General features: G+C 35.7%; 1 protein-coding gene across 2 annotated transcripts in view; it reads right to left on the reverse strand.

Moving 5' to 3' along the window:
• LOC140044681 (uncharacterized) overlaps window positions 1–15,304 on the reverse strand; it is a 33,067-nt gene extending 17,763 nt beyond the window's left edge. For both annotated transcript variants that reach the window (XM_072089301.1, XM_072089300.1), the window contains exons 1-2: window positions 15,096–15,304; window positions 11,776–12,689 (exon numbers count right to left, since the gene is read on the reverse strand). In XM_072089301.1, coding sequence (XP_071945402.1) covers window positions 11,776–12,483 — 708 coding nt within the window. In that variant the 5' untranslated portion in view covers window positions 12,484–12,689; window positions 15,096–15,304. The remainder of the gene's footprint in view (window positions 1–11,775; window positions 12,690–15,095) is intronic.
• Window positions 15,305–16,188: the final 884 nt, after the last annotated feature.

Raw genomic sequence — 16,188 nt, forward strand, 5'->3', positions numbered from 1 at the left:
TTTTGCAGGGTGATGCCGGTACCAGGGCCTTGAGAGATAAACATACGGGTGGGTAGTAAAGGCCCTACCCACTTGTCAACATAACATACGGGTGGTGACAGTATACCACTTGTCATAACGTGACGTCATACCATGTTGGAGTGATGTCAAGATTGTCAGGATGACACCAGATGATGCTGGTTGATCTACGACCATTAAATACATTTTTACAACTATGTAAATCATCCTTTATATTATCAGAGAGGAAACGGAACTAAGAGTTGAGAGGATGCGATAAAGCATATCATTAGTACTTACAAGTTGTCTCAGCTGCTGAACATAAATAATGAGTGATGAGGAAATCATAGGTACATTCCCTTTCTAACCATTTCATGTCAAGCAATGTAACTAATTACCATACTATTTAGTTATGTTTGAATACTAATCGGCCACTGTAACTATAAATCGAATATTTATATCTAGCTATAGCTTATCTATATCTGTCAAAATTACAAAATATGTTTTAACATGAAGAAAAAGTTAACTTATTTCTCAATGATTATTTTGACGAGGGGTTGTGATCGCTACTTTTGTACCTGTACCTATAAAATATGCCTACTGTATATAATCATAATTATTGCATATATTGGATCTACAATCGCAACACACATGCACTAGTAACCAAGGCACATATCGGGCCAAACGCAGGAAATTATTATAGCAGAAATGGTAATCCACAACGGATGTATATGGAGAATAAAATAGTCCTCTATAGGATATGCAAATGAGCTGAGCTGAGATAAAATCATTTTAATAACGCTTCAACAAGAACTCTCGGGAAGGAATTGAACCGTAACACTCATCAAGTACCACAACTGGTATATGAGGGAGTCATTTCATTCTTCACTGGGTATATCTCATTTATTCCATGCAATGATGCCTGCCTTTATGTTATCTGTAGGCCACATGCCCATAGATTCACAATATATTACAGTAAGGTTGACTCTCTCCTTTTTAACGATACAAATAAATACTTTGAGAGATTAACATAAGCATTTCCATCTTTTAGTAACTTATATAACTTTAAAAAGGGATTACGCCAATAATACCGACTCAGTAAGGTATCTCTTTCTGCCTTACAAGCTGGACATACAAGACAAAAGTGATACTCGTCTTCTCGTCTTTAGACATGATCGATTAAATACACCCGCCCTCTCAAACCCCTACAAACACAATATCCCTTGTGTATGGGTACACCTAGGATAGCTTTAGATCTTATCATGGGGTTCTCTCAATAGAATTAATTTGTATTTTATTTTTAAGTATTTTATAGAATACTGATGTATTGCGTATCACTGCCCAACATTGGCCTTTTCTCCATTAAAGACTTATGTGACTCGAATTTGTAACTAAACCATTTAAATAAATCAATCATAGTGAGTACAGTTTAAGCCACACCGTTTGATTTGATTGATTTGTATAAAAGTAACCGACCTAGTTAAAAAATGTCGTCATATTCCTATAATGTATCAATGGAATACGCATGCTCTTTCAAAAATATTACGATATTCATACTCAACGGTGGGGTCAAGCAAGTGCCACGACCCTTACAAAATATAGAGAGCAAGTTAGGTTCAAAATAGGTTTACATTCATTTAAGTTACGAAATAGGAAAACATTGAACCACACAAAGACAATGTTGGTATAATAATAGGCGTATTATGTAGGACAACTTTTTGTAATTCCCTTAAAAATGTATGTAAAAATATTACCGGTACTAAAATGTTCAACAATGGCGGGAGAGTATTGGATGTGGTCATTTTAAAATGCGGGTAGGGATCATCCATTTCAAAGTATACAGTATCTTCTGATTCTATATTTTAGCAAATCTATCATATCGATGAACATGAAACAAACATAAAATAAAGCAATAAAAGATGATTATCACCAGAGAGTCTTCAATCTGACGTCATTTTTCATGTTGCGTATGCGAAGAAGAAATCAGCAACATCAGGGGTCATTACAAGTACATGACCTCGGACAGACTAGTTTGTGAATTATTCATATTGCAATTCTAACGTGTTCACAACTTGAGGATAGTTCTTGAACAATTAGCATACCGTTATTCGATCAGCCATATGGTAATACGATTTATATAAAAACGGATAGGCCTAATAGTTCAAATTCATATCTCAGCAAAAATGAGTGTAGTAAAATGTCCTATTGCAACCGAGGGTCTAAGATATAAATAATAAATCCATAGACAGGCATTTAAAATTGTTGAGATAAAGATAAGACAGCAGTATTGTACCGTACTGTAAATAGGGTATGATTTCGCAAATTTTGAATCTGATCTGCAAACGAAATGTAGGCCTTACTAAAACTGGGACCCAACGTACGAACATGGAGACCAAATGGTACAAAAAGTGAGACCAAACATATCAAAACGGAGACTCCTAGCAGTTAACGGAGACTCCTATGAAAAATAAACGTGGACTGGTACCGGTATTTGCAACGGTGTAAATCCACCGACAATAGACCATTAAAAAAACAACAAGACAGTTAATTACACACACACATGTACCAAAATAACTCATTTGTTTTAACAATGCCGTCCAAAAATAAATCCAAACAATCCAATATAACACCACCATGCCATTGGTAACATTATTTTAATCCATGTACTATCCCATAGCACTAATGGAAAACCAGAACTCCTTTTCATCTTTTGTTCTTTCAGTATTCTAAATCTAGGCACCATGCTTTCCTTTTCTGGCCTTTACATAATACCATGGTAAAAGGGGTGCTCACACGCAATGGCCACCGTAAATTCACACGAAATCGAGTAACCGAGATATGATGTAGGTGAGGTAGCTATAAATAATAAGCAGTACCTGTTATTGAGATATGATTTATCATGGGAATTGATACCATGAACAGACGACATAAAACTGATTTTAAAATTATGAAACAGTGATATGGTGACATGCATGCTCACTCAGTGACGTATGTAGACATTTATGTAGTCTCTGTAAGGAAAGGGGTCTTCATTACCTTCACAATTGTAAAGTAAAACAAGACAACACAACACAAGGAGTCAGCGTAAAATGACAACCATCTTAAAGCCCCCCCCCCCCTCCCCCTCCCAACCAATCATTCACGCTGAGGGTGACGAACCATCAGTGGCGTAACGCAGAGGTCCCTGGTTTAGGAACACTAAGTGGCCCTCCAACGCTGGAAGCCGGACGTTTTTAGCCTTTTTCAAATGTTAATGCCTTTCCTCTGGACACTGCTAAGGGGCCCTGTAATCTCCCGGGCCCCTGGGTTTAGCCAGTGAGCGCTCATAGCCGTTACGCGAACCATTCAGTGACACTCCTCTTTAAAATCATTATGTAGTATACAGACAATGTCACTGGGTAAAATGTTAAGACTGTTAGCAAACTGCAACGTTATCACATTAATTAAACGGCGTATACCTAGAATCATGTCGTAATTGCCATAAAGATAGACAAATGACGTCAATATTCTAACAGGTTTCCGACAGAAATGTTTGGATGTTGAGAGGAATGCCAACAAACGATTCGTCATTGCACGACCATCCGTGATTCTTAATTAAAAATTGTGTACCAATACATCACACACACACACACACACACAGTATGACGTCAATTTAGAAAAAAGGAGAAATAGAGTCCCGTCGCCCGGTACATATATTAAATAGGCCTACAGAATACGACAATATTTTTCCATTCGGAGGGGTGATTAATGGGTACATAACATGAACAAAGTATGTCCGTCCTGGCGTGCCATACAGAAGCATTAAAAAAAAAGAGGAGTGAAAAAACCAAACTGGATAGCAAATTTGATAGAATACCGTAAAAATGCGGCAATCACATGTTATAACACTTATGCGGATTTAAGGGGGGGGGGGGGTGTCAGCACTCGCGGTAACTTTACACATGTTAGCCATTACACATGTTAAAACTCTGTATCTGCCCTAAACACCACCATTAAATAAAATTCCTTTCGCTATAGAATTACTCAAACTGAGCAAAGTCATTTTTGAACAGCAGCTAAACACACATTTTCTTGTCGATTAGACACAGACTTCCCTACAGGTAGTACACCGTTGGATGTCAAACGTCACGTACAACCGCCGGCTACAGATACGAGAACGATACCTCACAAAAAGCAAATAACGAAACTGCTGGGTGATTAAGATTTGTATTTCAACAATCGACCGAGTTCGGAAGCAAGACTCGCAAATGTATAAAACAGAAATCGTTATATTCTACTAAACGCATGTTTTCTCATAAACAAACAATTGCAAGATTGTAATTCGAGTTAAAATGACAAACCAAGCCTACGTCGAAGGTTAATTACAAATCTTCGGGACCTAATAAATTTCCCCTTATTAGTATGGGGTGTCCAACGAATAAAGGTTGGCCGTAATGGTAATCGGTCCTCGTTTCACGGGAACTTTTTCCCCCACCCCCAACTCTTAGGGTTGAACCTGTCTGACAGGGATGATGTCCTCTGATTAAGGATTTCCCGATGCATATTGCATGGAACTATATTTAAATAGGACCAGGTTTAACATTTTCGGAATACATCAATTACTGCACTCACAAGACATTTGAAACAGAACAATCAAAGACCATTACTCATATTGTAACTTGACACCGAAATAAACATTTTCTTTAAACCTAATTAATTGATTTTATCATAACAAACTAGGCCAGTGTCCTGACCGCGACTTTCATTCTGTTGGAATAAACAAACCAACGCTACAGGCCTGCTGTGACTTTCGAATCTAGCCTAGAATATGCCTAAGGATTTCTAGGAACACATTTTTATGTTTAGGCTATATCTCTTGGTGCGCTAGCGATATATCTGCCTAAGTTTTTTTTAAATGCTTACAGCCAATACGTTACAACAAAAACAATGTTAATGTTTTCAGGTTTTAATATTAATATTTTAGAAGGTCAATGGTACGATTGTTTAGTTATTTACTATGCAAACATTTAAGCAAAAACCACTAAATAATTGATTACAATGCGCCAAGCTAGAATAATGTTTACGATATCGTGTATTGTTAAAACTTAATCCACGACGCCACCCACGGCCTCATCAATAAGTTATTATTTATCATCAAGCAGGACTGTTCCTAAGATGAGGAATTTTTTAACCAATCAATAGACCTAAGTCGGGGACCTTAGATCTGGAGATGTTTATCATTTTGAGGGGAGGGAAAAAATAAAAGTATAAGTATATTTTATATAAATAACATATATTGTAATTAGCTAATCATAGAAAGAAGGCTAGGCCTATTCATTATGATTTTGATGTTCAGGAATGAGCCTGAGGTACGGATAGGCAGATCACCTGTAGGACTACAGTACTTTATCGACATAATGTATTTCCTGTCACATTCTTATAACGGAAAGGCGTGGTCGCCTGCTCCCTAAAACATAAAACGACTGCATTTCAGGTATGAGCAGGCCTAGCCTCTGTATAGCAATGTTCGTCAGATATCAACCAATCACAAGTGACCAATTTAGAATCATCGAATTAAATTGTATCGATTTTTCTGATGGCTGAAGACAAGAGTCTAGACGGTCAGTTTAAATACATCACGATAGTTCGTATTCCAATGAATGAAACTGTATTGTATCCAATATCTATAATTTATACCCATGAGAGATATTTATGATACCTTGTATTCTAAACAATACTGATGCTGATCATCATAGACCATCTAAAATAGACAAAATATAAGACTAGCCATGTCTAAGCCAAGATTGACCATTGAACACCCAATCATTCTCTGTAATGTATCTCCACATTATAACATAGCAAAACATGTTCACTATCAACATCAGTAAACTAACACTAATAGTGCCAGATACAGTGTCACTTATGTATACATGCGGAGCCTGTATTATGTTCACCAAATAGTGCTGCATCTTTGTCCAGGACAAAGATACAGCACCTAAAATCGGTAGTCTTGCCCCAAGTTTGTATTTAGTATTTTTTATGTTAATCCACCAGTTTCGATTTTTTCCCTGAAAATACAGGTAGCAGTATATGTATGGAACGCCATATGTGCCAAAATATTTATATTTTTACTAATATATTAAGTCAAAACTCCGTTTGAAACCCAAACTGCTAAAATTAGCTGCAGTTTTTTAAATATTTTGAAATAAATGTTAATGAATTTTTACAAAAACAGTTTACAATCAATTTCCGATGCTTAATTGGTTCGAATTAAGATAAGACGTGTTCACATTGTGTTTCAGGAAATATCAGCCTAGCGATACATATTGCAACAGAAAAACAGAATGAAAAGCTAATGAATATTTACGACTTGACAGGATGAAATGTAATGAAAAATAGATGAAATCTTTCATTTGTAGAATAAGTGATCGAGTGTAAAGTGTCTAAAAGCATACGACAAAACCCTTCCAATAGAGAAACACTGTAACCTTTGAATATATCGGTACATTAATATTACGTTGTACTTATTGTGAAAGTATACACCATAAAGGCCTCCAACGAGAATAACGTTTTCAAGGTGCACGACACACCACTGATCTCAATGTAATAAATGGAAGCAGAATACTCATTTCGATATTTGTGTCCAATTCGGTAGAAAGCCGAATATTATCATTCCCCGATCATAGGCTTATACTAGGTTTTTTTATGGTTTCATGATTGCCATGTGTCCGTATTCCCGATGACACGTAGGCCTACAGATATGTATAGTAGCAGGCATCGTTATACGCTCGACTTATTACTCGTTTCTGTTTTTGTGGCCAAAACATGAACCGCGGACCCCATCGGGATCTGGATTAGAAAATAACTATGGGTAATGTTTGTTATAGCCCATATGCATGGGGACACAACAATATATACATGTCAATGACATTTTCTTACATAATCACTTTAAGTTTCAATTTCAAACACGAAAGAAAGGACAGTAGAATATTAAAGTGTGATCTTGGCTTTTGGTAAAACACGAGAATTACAGGAAGTGACACGATCCGATATAAATTAATTACTTGTGACAAAGACCAAGGGATTATGTTTAGTTATCTGCAAGGCCAAACAATATAAACCTATTCTGTATGTAAATTATATTTCGAAACTAATTAAACCTATTGAACATACAAGTAATTAAATAGTGTGCCTAATGAACTAACATGATGTTCTACAATATGAAGGAAAAGCTTACATAACAACAACTATACATGCAGCCATACAAAATGCAGGCCTAAACACGATAGGTATGAAAACAAAAACAATACTGGAATGGTTCTCTTAAATGTTACTGTTCTTAGGCAATAATGACTAATTGTTGCATAAGAACATTAAAGGATCTATCTACTATAAATATTTTATAAACAACTGTTCCAGTGAACCAGGTTCACAAAGAAAATAGGAATGTGAGCTAAATAACGTAGAAATAGATTGGAATAAAGTATGGTATTATAAGGTATACAAGATGAAACATATAGTAAAGTTGCTCAATTCAACTTTAAACTCCTACATCGAATATTACCGTGTAAAAAAAGATTAAAACTATTGAATCTAGCAGAAAACAATTTATGTGACAATTGTATAGGCCTAAATCAGATAGAAAGTGAACAACACATGCTGTTTGAATGCAATGCCATTCAATGGACATGGCACAAATTTAAAGATGTGCTGGCTGTTTGCTTTCCAGCTGAAGATAATATTACTGTACTTAGTTTAAAATTGTTACAGGAACAAAAAACAATATTGTAAATGAATTGATTTCTCTGTTTTTATTCTGTATGTAGCCGTCTTCTTCTGAAGACACATGGCCGCCATTGACGAATACATAGTATCAGTTGACCATAGAGGTATAAAATTAGTTGACTTCACTGCTGGTGTACTCGAGAAATTTTCAAATATTGTAGGCCTATATTAAATAGTTCTGACATAATAATTAGGTGTGTAGGGAGTACAATTCATCCCCTCTCTCCAGTAAGGCATCATTACAGTGCTTCATTTTATTGGCAAATAAATGGAGTCGCCACTCTCGTCCACTAACGATTCGATAGTTAATTTTACTCGCCATTTTTTGGATGATCCTATAATATAACATTTTTGTATTTAGTTATGATTCAACGAAAGGTCATAGCGAAGTAAATTCTAGGAAACACAAAGCAATAATACTGTACTACTGTACTAGTGTGGCATCGGTTAATGGAATATTCCATTCAAAGTGTCAATTCATTCATTAAACAAGGCCTACTGCGCAATCGTTTTCTTATAGAACCAACCAAGGACTTAAGTTCTGTTTACACTATCAAACTAGTTTGACAAAAAAAAAGTGTGATATGCTCAAATAAGGTAGTGATATATCCAAATATGGTAGTGTAATGACATCATCCTGTCCAAATATGGGTACATCACATTTTTGTCAAACCAGTTTAATAGTGCAGACAGAGCTTTAGGTAGTCTGCGTTCACATTTTTAAGAAACAGAAATGTTTCAAAATACAGATAGGCCTACAGACAAATTGCTAAAAATGCGAACCGACGACAAATCATGGCAATATGCACTTCTGACTTTGTTTTATAATTATAGGCCTAAGAATAACAAAAAATGCAGTACAATGCATTTTGTTGTTTCAGTTTCTAAAAAAAGATCATATTATAATTATTAGAATAATTTTAACACAACTATAATACTACAGTAATTAGTTCTATTCAATTTTATAATAGGAAAATTTCGTTCGTTAAGAAAACAAAATTATTCTTCTTAATGAAATCCTTGCCGAGATTTACAGTACTAATTAATAAGCTACTTAATTAAGTACATAATATATTGCTATTTTAAAACCAGATATTAATAGCCATGCTAGAGATGACGGTAACTGCGACTAAAACAATCACCGTCACTCATATATAAATTAGTAATTTTCAAGCCGTAAACGAAAGTGGAGATGACAGCAGACTATATTCGATAAAGCAGACTATATTTGACAAATGTCTATTAAGATTGTGAATCATCTACTTCCCACCACCTGACGATCGATTACAGAGTCCTGATATTTTTACGTATGATCTTTTAAATATGGTCTTATTTTTAGGTTTAGTGGATTGATTTCGAATATTTTTCCGCTCGTGAACTGGAGAACATATACTATATCTACCAGTACCAGTAGGCCTATTATTTGCACTAAACAAACTGTTTACTGTAAAATATATATGTGCCAAGCCAGCAATTAAGTTTTATCTGTAAGAACGTTTCAAGATGGTTATTTGCCAACCAATATCAATACGCATGACATTGCATTGATTTGTGACAGAAAATATGGCAATGCTCACACAGATACGATCCTCTGAACTCGTCACAATTTCCGTACTAGGTGTTTGTGAGGTAGATGATGACGTGCAGAAAATAAGAAAGATTAGCAGAAATGGGTTTTGCTAATCGTTGTTGTAGGCTCCGGCGATTTTTGGGGGAATGGCGCGTTGCCCCGGGAAAGAGTGAGGACAGTTTTGATATTAAACGCTCGAATGATTGCTGGCGTTATGTCAAACGGGATTGCAGAAGGTCATGACGTCAATTATATCCCATCCCTAAACAGGGGCCAGTATTTGTTGGTACTGCCCATTGGTCATACAGTACCCGTATAAGACAGACAGTATAGTATTTGTGCTGACAAATTAAGTTCTAGAACAGCGGGAAAACATGATATATTTATCCATGATGATCCATATAAATATATCATACAAAGTGGGTTATATAATGAACTACGGCTGCGGTGGGAGGTAGAGGGGTCACGAGCAGACGACCAATGGTGATTTATTACCGTTACCCAAAGTACCGCGCTCGCCACGGTAATTGATGTATAATAGCTCTTCGAAACACGGCCTGCAGAATCGGAGATAAGATTGATTGAGCTAATGAGCGTCAGGTATTTATCAAGTTAATACTCAGAAGGGGGCCACGAGATGGGATCAGGAATGGGGTGCAGTTTGAATGGGACAGTAGGCCTAAATAAAAAAAAAACAGGGTCTGGAAGCATTATGTCCAGTACACTTTCCCGTAAACAAAGGATTACTCAATTACAATGGCCAGAACGAGAGTTTAAATTAATTAGATCTGTTAGGTGTAAATGACAGTCATTGTTGTTGATTCTATCCAGGTGGAAACGAAAGGGTACCTTGTCTTTATACGACAAATAATGGTTTTCTTGTTTATTTGTTTTTTATTGTCGACCTAACACCTGGGACACTCGCCTCAGTTTTTTCAGATCCCCGTTTATCGCCTGAACACTTTCATGTATACGGACATAGAAGTCGCCGTCACAAACGTGCGTTTACACACTAAAAATTGTACCGGCACGTCTTCTTCACATACGGGTAAATTAACAGTATTTACCTAGTATTCTCGCCGAATCATTGCCATTCCCACACATGCTTTTCTCTGTACATGAATAAAATGGGCGTTGAACTCTAAAATAATTCGTGCGTATTTCCTACCACAAAATAGTAATTGCTGAATACGGATGTTTTTGTGCGCCCTTTCCGTTACATAGGCGTATTATACTGTAGAATTGATTACGTAATTAATATAATTATTAGTCAAATGTGCCATAAGCGATGTTATGCGCAAGTTATGTTATGTGGCATTGGATTATTCTATGAAAATGACGTTTAGGGTCTGAAAACGGCGACAAAATGTAATTGACCGTTGGTTGCACGAAGTGAGTGTATTTATAAACAAAAATACATTTCCTTCTTTCAAATTCGAATGTTTCCTACTAAAAATAGGCCTACAATTAAACGTACACAAACATTTAATTCGAGTGTCTTCTTTTTAAAATGAATTGCTTATGTACAAACTAAAGGTTCCTCTTAAATATCAAATTATTAAATTATATTTAATAGGAACTAAACAGCAGTTACGTAGAACCACATGTTCGTCACATCCGTAACACGTTCACGCATGACTAAACACATATTAAACATGGCGGATAATAAAGTGTAACTACTTATTATAAAGTACATAAACAACAACTGCCGTATAATCAACACATTACAGAAATGTATTTAAAGTCACGAAAACGAAATTGTCGAATAAATTTCACACGCATGACTAAACACATTAAATATGGCGGATAATAAAGTGTAACTACTTATTATACAGTACATAAACAACAAATGACGTATAATCAACACATAACAGAAATGTATTTAAAGTCACGAAAACGAAATTGTCGAATAAATTAATTATATAATCGGGAATTGAATTAGTTTTGTTTTAGCTGGTACATTTCAACATTAGTCACTGAAATATTAATTTATTACCCATTCTTTTGAGTCATCGGTACCTGTGTTTCTTTTTCAGCTAGATACGATAAACTTATATATCTATATAAATTGTCGATAGATTCGTATAGGTCTATCAGCGGGTAACCTGCTTTTTATTCGTGTTTCTTTGTTTTATTACGGTATTATATCGTTTATTTCATCGATATACAGTTCAATACATTGGTATTATTTTAGTGGTAAAAACAAATGTGTATAGTTTTGATAAATTCTTATGGGTCTATCAGTGGGGTGCTTATTCTGTATTATCTATTTATGTTTTGATGTACAATGCAGTGATGATATTGTGTATGATCTTTTGTTTTTGTGGTAAAATAAAATGATTTCTCTCAATTTTGTCGTGTGACAGCGTGACCGTGGCAATAACACAATACTGTATAAAAGTAACGTAGGCCTACAACAATATAAATAAAGACGGTGTACATACCATTTCATCGAGTGACATGAGGTCTTGTTTGGTCATTACAACCCGTGGTTTTTGTGGTGGATCTGGTCGTTTTGGTTCTTGCTCTGGTTCAGACTCTACATCGGCATCGTCTGCCGCGTCAGAAGACTCACCATTAACTTCTGACGCAATCTCTCTATCAATCTCCTGCTCCAATTGAATAAGCATTGGCACTAACATTCCAAATCTAGCACCCTTTCGGGCCACTTCCAAAAGACATAAAATAAAACTCCTAATATTTTTCCGCATAACAAGATCGTCTGTTTCGAATAGTAAAACATCGTGGACGCCTAACGAGTGCCTACACCAGTAGATGAAGTTACTTATATTATCCCGAGCGACGAACGTTCCAGGTTGAGCACTTCCACGATATTTTACCTCTTCAGATGGAATCTGTATCAAGTCAGAATTTCCATTTGTGTTTTTGATTTGTATTTCCTTCCATGCTACCGCTTGTTTCTTAATGCTGTTCGCATGCTGGCAAAGTACAATACCAGTTTCCAGTTTTTCGACAAAATTTTCAGGTTGTATATCGATACTATATAAATTATCCAGCCATTCGGCTAAGTCCTCTTTCATGGCAAAGAGGTATTCATCACGTGATTTGAAAGACCGTATCGGGACGTGTTCCCAGGTGCTGCTGAGTCGGCGCTCACTCGTGTCTTCGGGCCCTGGCCTCATGTCGACCATGGTTCGGTTAACCGACTGCCCGAATAAAATATATATCCTCCCTTCTTAAATCGTTAAACGTACTGGTAAATTTTACATAAGACATGCAAGTAAATACTTGCTATGAAACACTTCCTTTCAATATCTGAATGACGACAGGAAAAGCCAACTGGTATTCTGTCCATACAGACTGCCTTCTCCCACGACCATTGTCATCCGCCAAGTCACTGCGTATAAAAGAAAAGAGAGTATTTCTACTGGAATTTCAATTGTCATCAAAAACAAAAAAACAACGAAAAACAGACATTTTAACAAAAGGAGGCGATTTACTCAGTTGAGCTCTGTTGAGCTTCTGATTTTCATCCAAGAATTGGAAACCAGTAACCGTGAATGGGAGCCAGTGATGCGTAGCAAAAACATAAACGTTATTTGGCCCTACCAAAACCACATAGGAATTCAGTTATCCTATGGAATAAAAGTCAATAAGCCCAAGGCAGCATACTAATTATCTTATTACTGGTCTACCGTTAAGTCTTTATCTATAAACAATAAGGATTAACCCAGTAAAGTTAGCATTCTTTGTTTACGATTCGTGTTTAATTGTCTTTAGTGTATTCCTTCCAAAATATAACTTTCCATGGGTAATCCTCTTTGGAAAGTTTATAATATAACTAGGGGGTCGTGTGTTGCCATGGTGACACATGCTTACATATTTAAAGTGAACTTGAAGCGTTCTCGGGTTAACCCGACCCTGACCGAGAGTGCCTGCAGTTTTTTAGGCGTTTACCGTTACGCTATCGTTCACGTCAAGCTGTTTTAGCATTTTTAAACGGTTTATTTTATATTTACTCTACGATTTTATCAATGTAAATTGTACAATATGTAAGAACCGAGCTAGCCTCTATGTTCACATAAGCAGTTCTCATCCTGTAAATTATTTATATCTATCTATTTACAACATAATGTATACATTCCAGAATATTTCAATAGTTATGAATTTTAAAATCAATAAACGATGATATACTGAGGCCCCATGGTATATAATCTGGCATACTTCGGCTTAATTCAGATCACATAGACTATCGACTATAGGCCTACATCAAAATAGACCAAAATATAGATACTTTATATTATAGGCATATTTATTAATAGAGCCATTTACTTTACATTACTTAAGCAGTTTCTATTTCTAATCGTAACTGAATTATACTATCTTAAATCTGCAGAGCACAACTACGAAATATTACACAGATCTTAACGAGCTTTGTTCCATAAAGAGAAAGGCCTATCATTATAACACGAAAATATACGAGATAACAAAACAAGAAGAATGGAGTAAAAGAATTAAACGAAGGAGACTAAAATGGTATGGACACATAATTAGATTACCGGATGATACCCCAATCAAACAAACAATGAAGGAAACTAACAGGAAAGTAAAACGACCCGTAGGAAGACCAAGAAATAACTGGATGAATCAAATAAAGAAAGACTTACAAGGACTAGTAGACACTAACACAATAACAAACCATCCTGCCATAAACAGAAAAAAGTGGAAACAAATTGTGGAAAGCGTAATGTCGGAAGACGGATAACGTTAACAATATCATTATGTACTTGGCACTAATTAGGCCTACTGGTATTTAGCTTAACTTATGTTGGGGACTAGAACAATAATTTAGCCTGCGGTATAATACTAGGCCTATATGATTGATAATGTACTTGAGGGTACTCAAATAATACTGTATTTAGCTATGTGCAAATATTCACAAAACACTATCACTACCCACGCGAGGAAAACGGATCAACTATTCTAATAATGTCCTACTTAATTTAAAACGTGAATATGTTTAGTCATTTCAAATTTGTGTTCCTATTATTTTAGCAAAATTCAGCCAGATAGAACAGAACATTGAGAGAGTAAATTATAAATGCTAGGCCTATTTTACTACTACTGTACACACAACATTGCTTTCCTTGTTTGGACTAGCAAGAAAGTACCACTATATCCAGTAATGATTAACAGAAACAATTTTAGCCCTATATTTTTTTAATAAATTACGGGACCGTAATATTTGTTTAAATACCATAGTCCAGCTCACTATAAATATACTTACACAATCACATTGGATGTCAAGGGAGGTTGGCTACAGCTATAAATATGTGATATATTGTCACTTTAAGTCTGTAACAAACAGACACTGACCTTCGCCTCTATTTGAATGGAATAATTTAGCTATATCAAGTACAAGGCCTCACTACCCGCACAATAAAATAATACTACTTTCAAAACGAACATACTTTAGAAAAATACATCGGTAGACTCGGTAACGGTCTAATGAGTTTTTTTTTAATTAAAAAAGTCTAATTAGAAACTTAATCTGGTAAACAATATAATTAATTCTTTTGTGAATTGTTGTTTATCGTTTCTTTTTACAAGGAACTTGAAAATGAATTCTGTGGGTAGACAATGTACATACAAAAACACGATGCAGTATTTTATCAGTCTATGTAAATATAATTTTAAAGATATATATAATGTATATATATAGCATTGGTGAACCCAATGATAACTGTATATTGTATACAGTAATGTACACAACAAAAGACAAAAGAAGTAAAAAAGTACATACCAAGTTCGAGATTCGGTGAACGTCAGCTGAAATAATATTCCTGCTCTGATGAAATTATTCACAAAAATAATGATACAAAATCCGAAAATTGCGCTCTAATAAGAAACACATTTTTTAGAGCAAAGTCGTCTGAAGTTATACGAGCCCGGGTCATGCCGACTATCACATACAGAGCTCTGTTACCTAATGAACTAGTAATAGTAGAGTAGTAGCAGGTAGGAAAAGGGTGGATTCTACTTCAATTTCAGATGGTCGTCATCTGTAATTCCCTCCACGTTGAAATTAACGAATTATTCATGCGTCAACAAATAGGAAATACTGAATCACCAGGTCCCTACATTAAATCCACATACAGAGGGACTGTAACGCTTAGCACCACCCCCAAGTGCGACAAGCACTGTGCTTCCCCGGATTCACAGTGAGTAATGTACTCGATTCAGACGGCCTAAGCTACTTTAGCCTTCGCTCGCTAAAATGTATATCATATGTGCATAAGGATGAACCTTATGCTGATTTCATTATCATAATTACAAAACGGATAGAGGGCGTATTGAATACTCTAAATAACATAAAAACACAAGCCAATGCTTATTTCATAAGAAAAGCTGAACAATGAAATATGCATGTTATCTAAGCAATTAAAATAAAAAGTAAAAAGGGTGAGGTATTCATTCTACTTTAGGCCTACGTACATTAAAGTCAGAAGTGGGATTCGAACCCACGCCTCCATTCGGAGATCAGAATACCCGTTTACGACGCAACGCAATGACGTAAGCCGCAACGCAAACGAATCGACCTATCAAAAGCGATGGATTATACTAACTATCGTTTGTGATTGGTCAATTCGCTTGCGTTTTTTAGGCTTACGTCTTTGAGTTTAGTGGGAACTAAAGCTTTAGGAGCGATCTTTGCCACCTTATCCTCTCTATTTTACCCAGGTACTCATTTACAGTTATCACAATGGGAGGGGTCCTGAGTTCTTAAATAATCTTAAACTTAAACACGAGTCTTTCTCATAAGCATAACAGCTAAGCCAACTTCATTTGACCGTACTCGTAGTAAACAACATAGCTTTAGAAACTTCGGAAAATGA

Source organism: Antedon mediterranea, chromosome 3 (genome assembly GCF_964355755.1).
Source record: "Antedon mediterranea chromosome 3, ecAntMedi1.1, whole genome shotgun sequence".
Classification (NCBI taxonomy): domain Eukaryota; kingdom Metazoa; phylum Echinodermata; class Crinoidea; order Comatulida; family Antedonidae; genus Antedon; species Antedon mediterranea.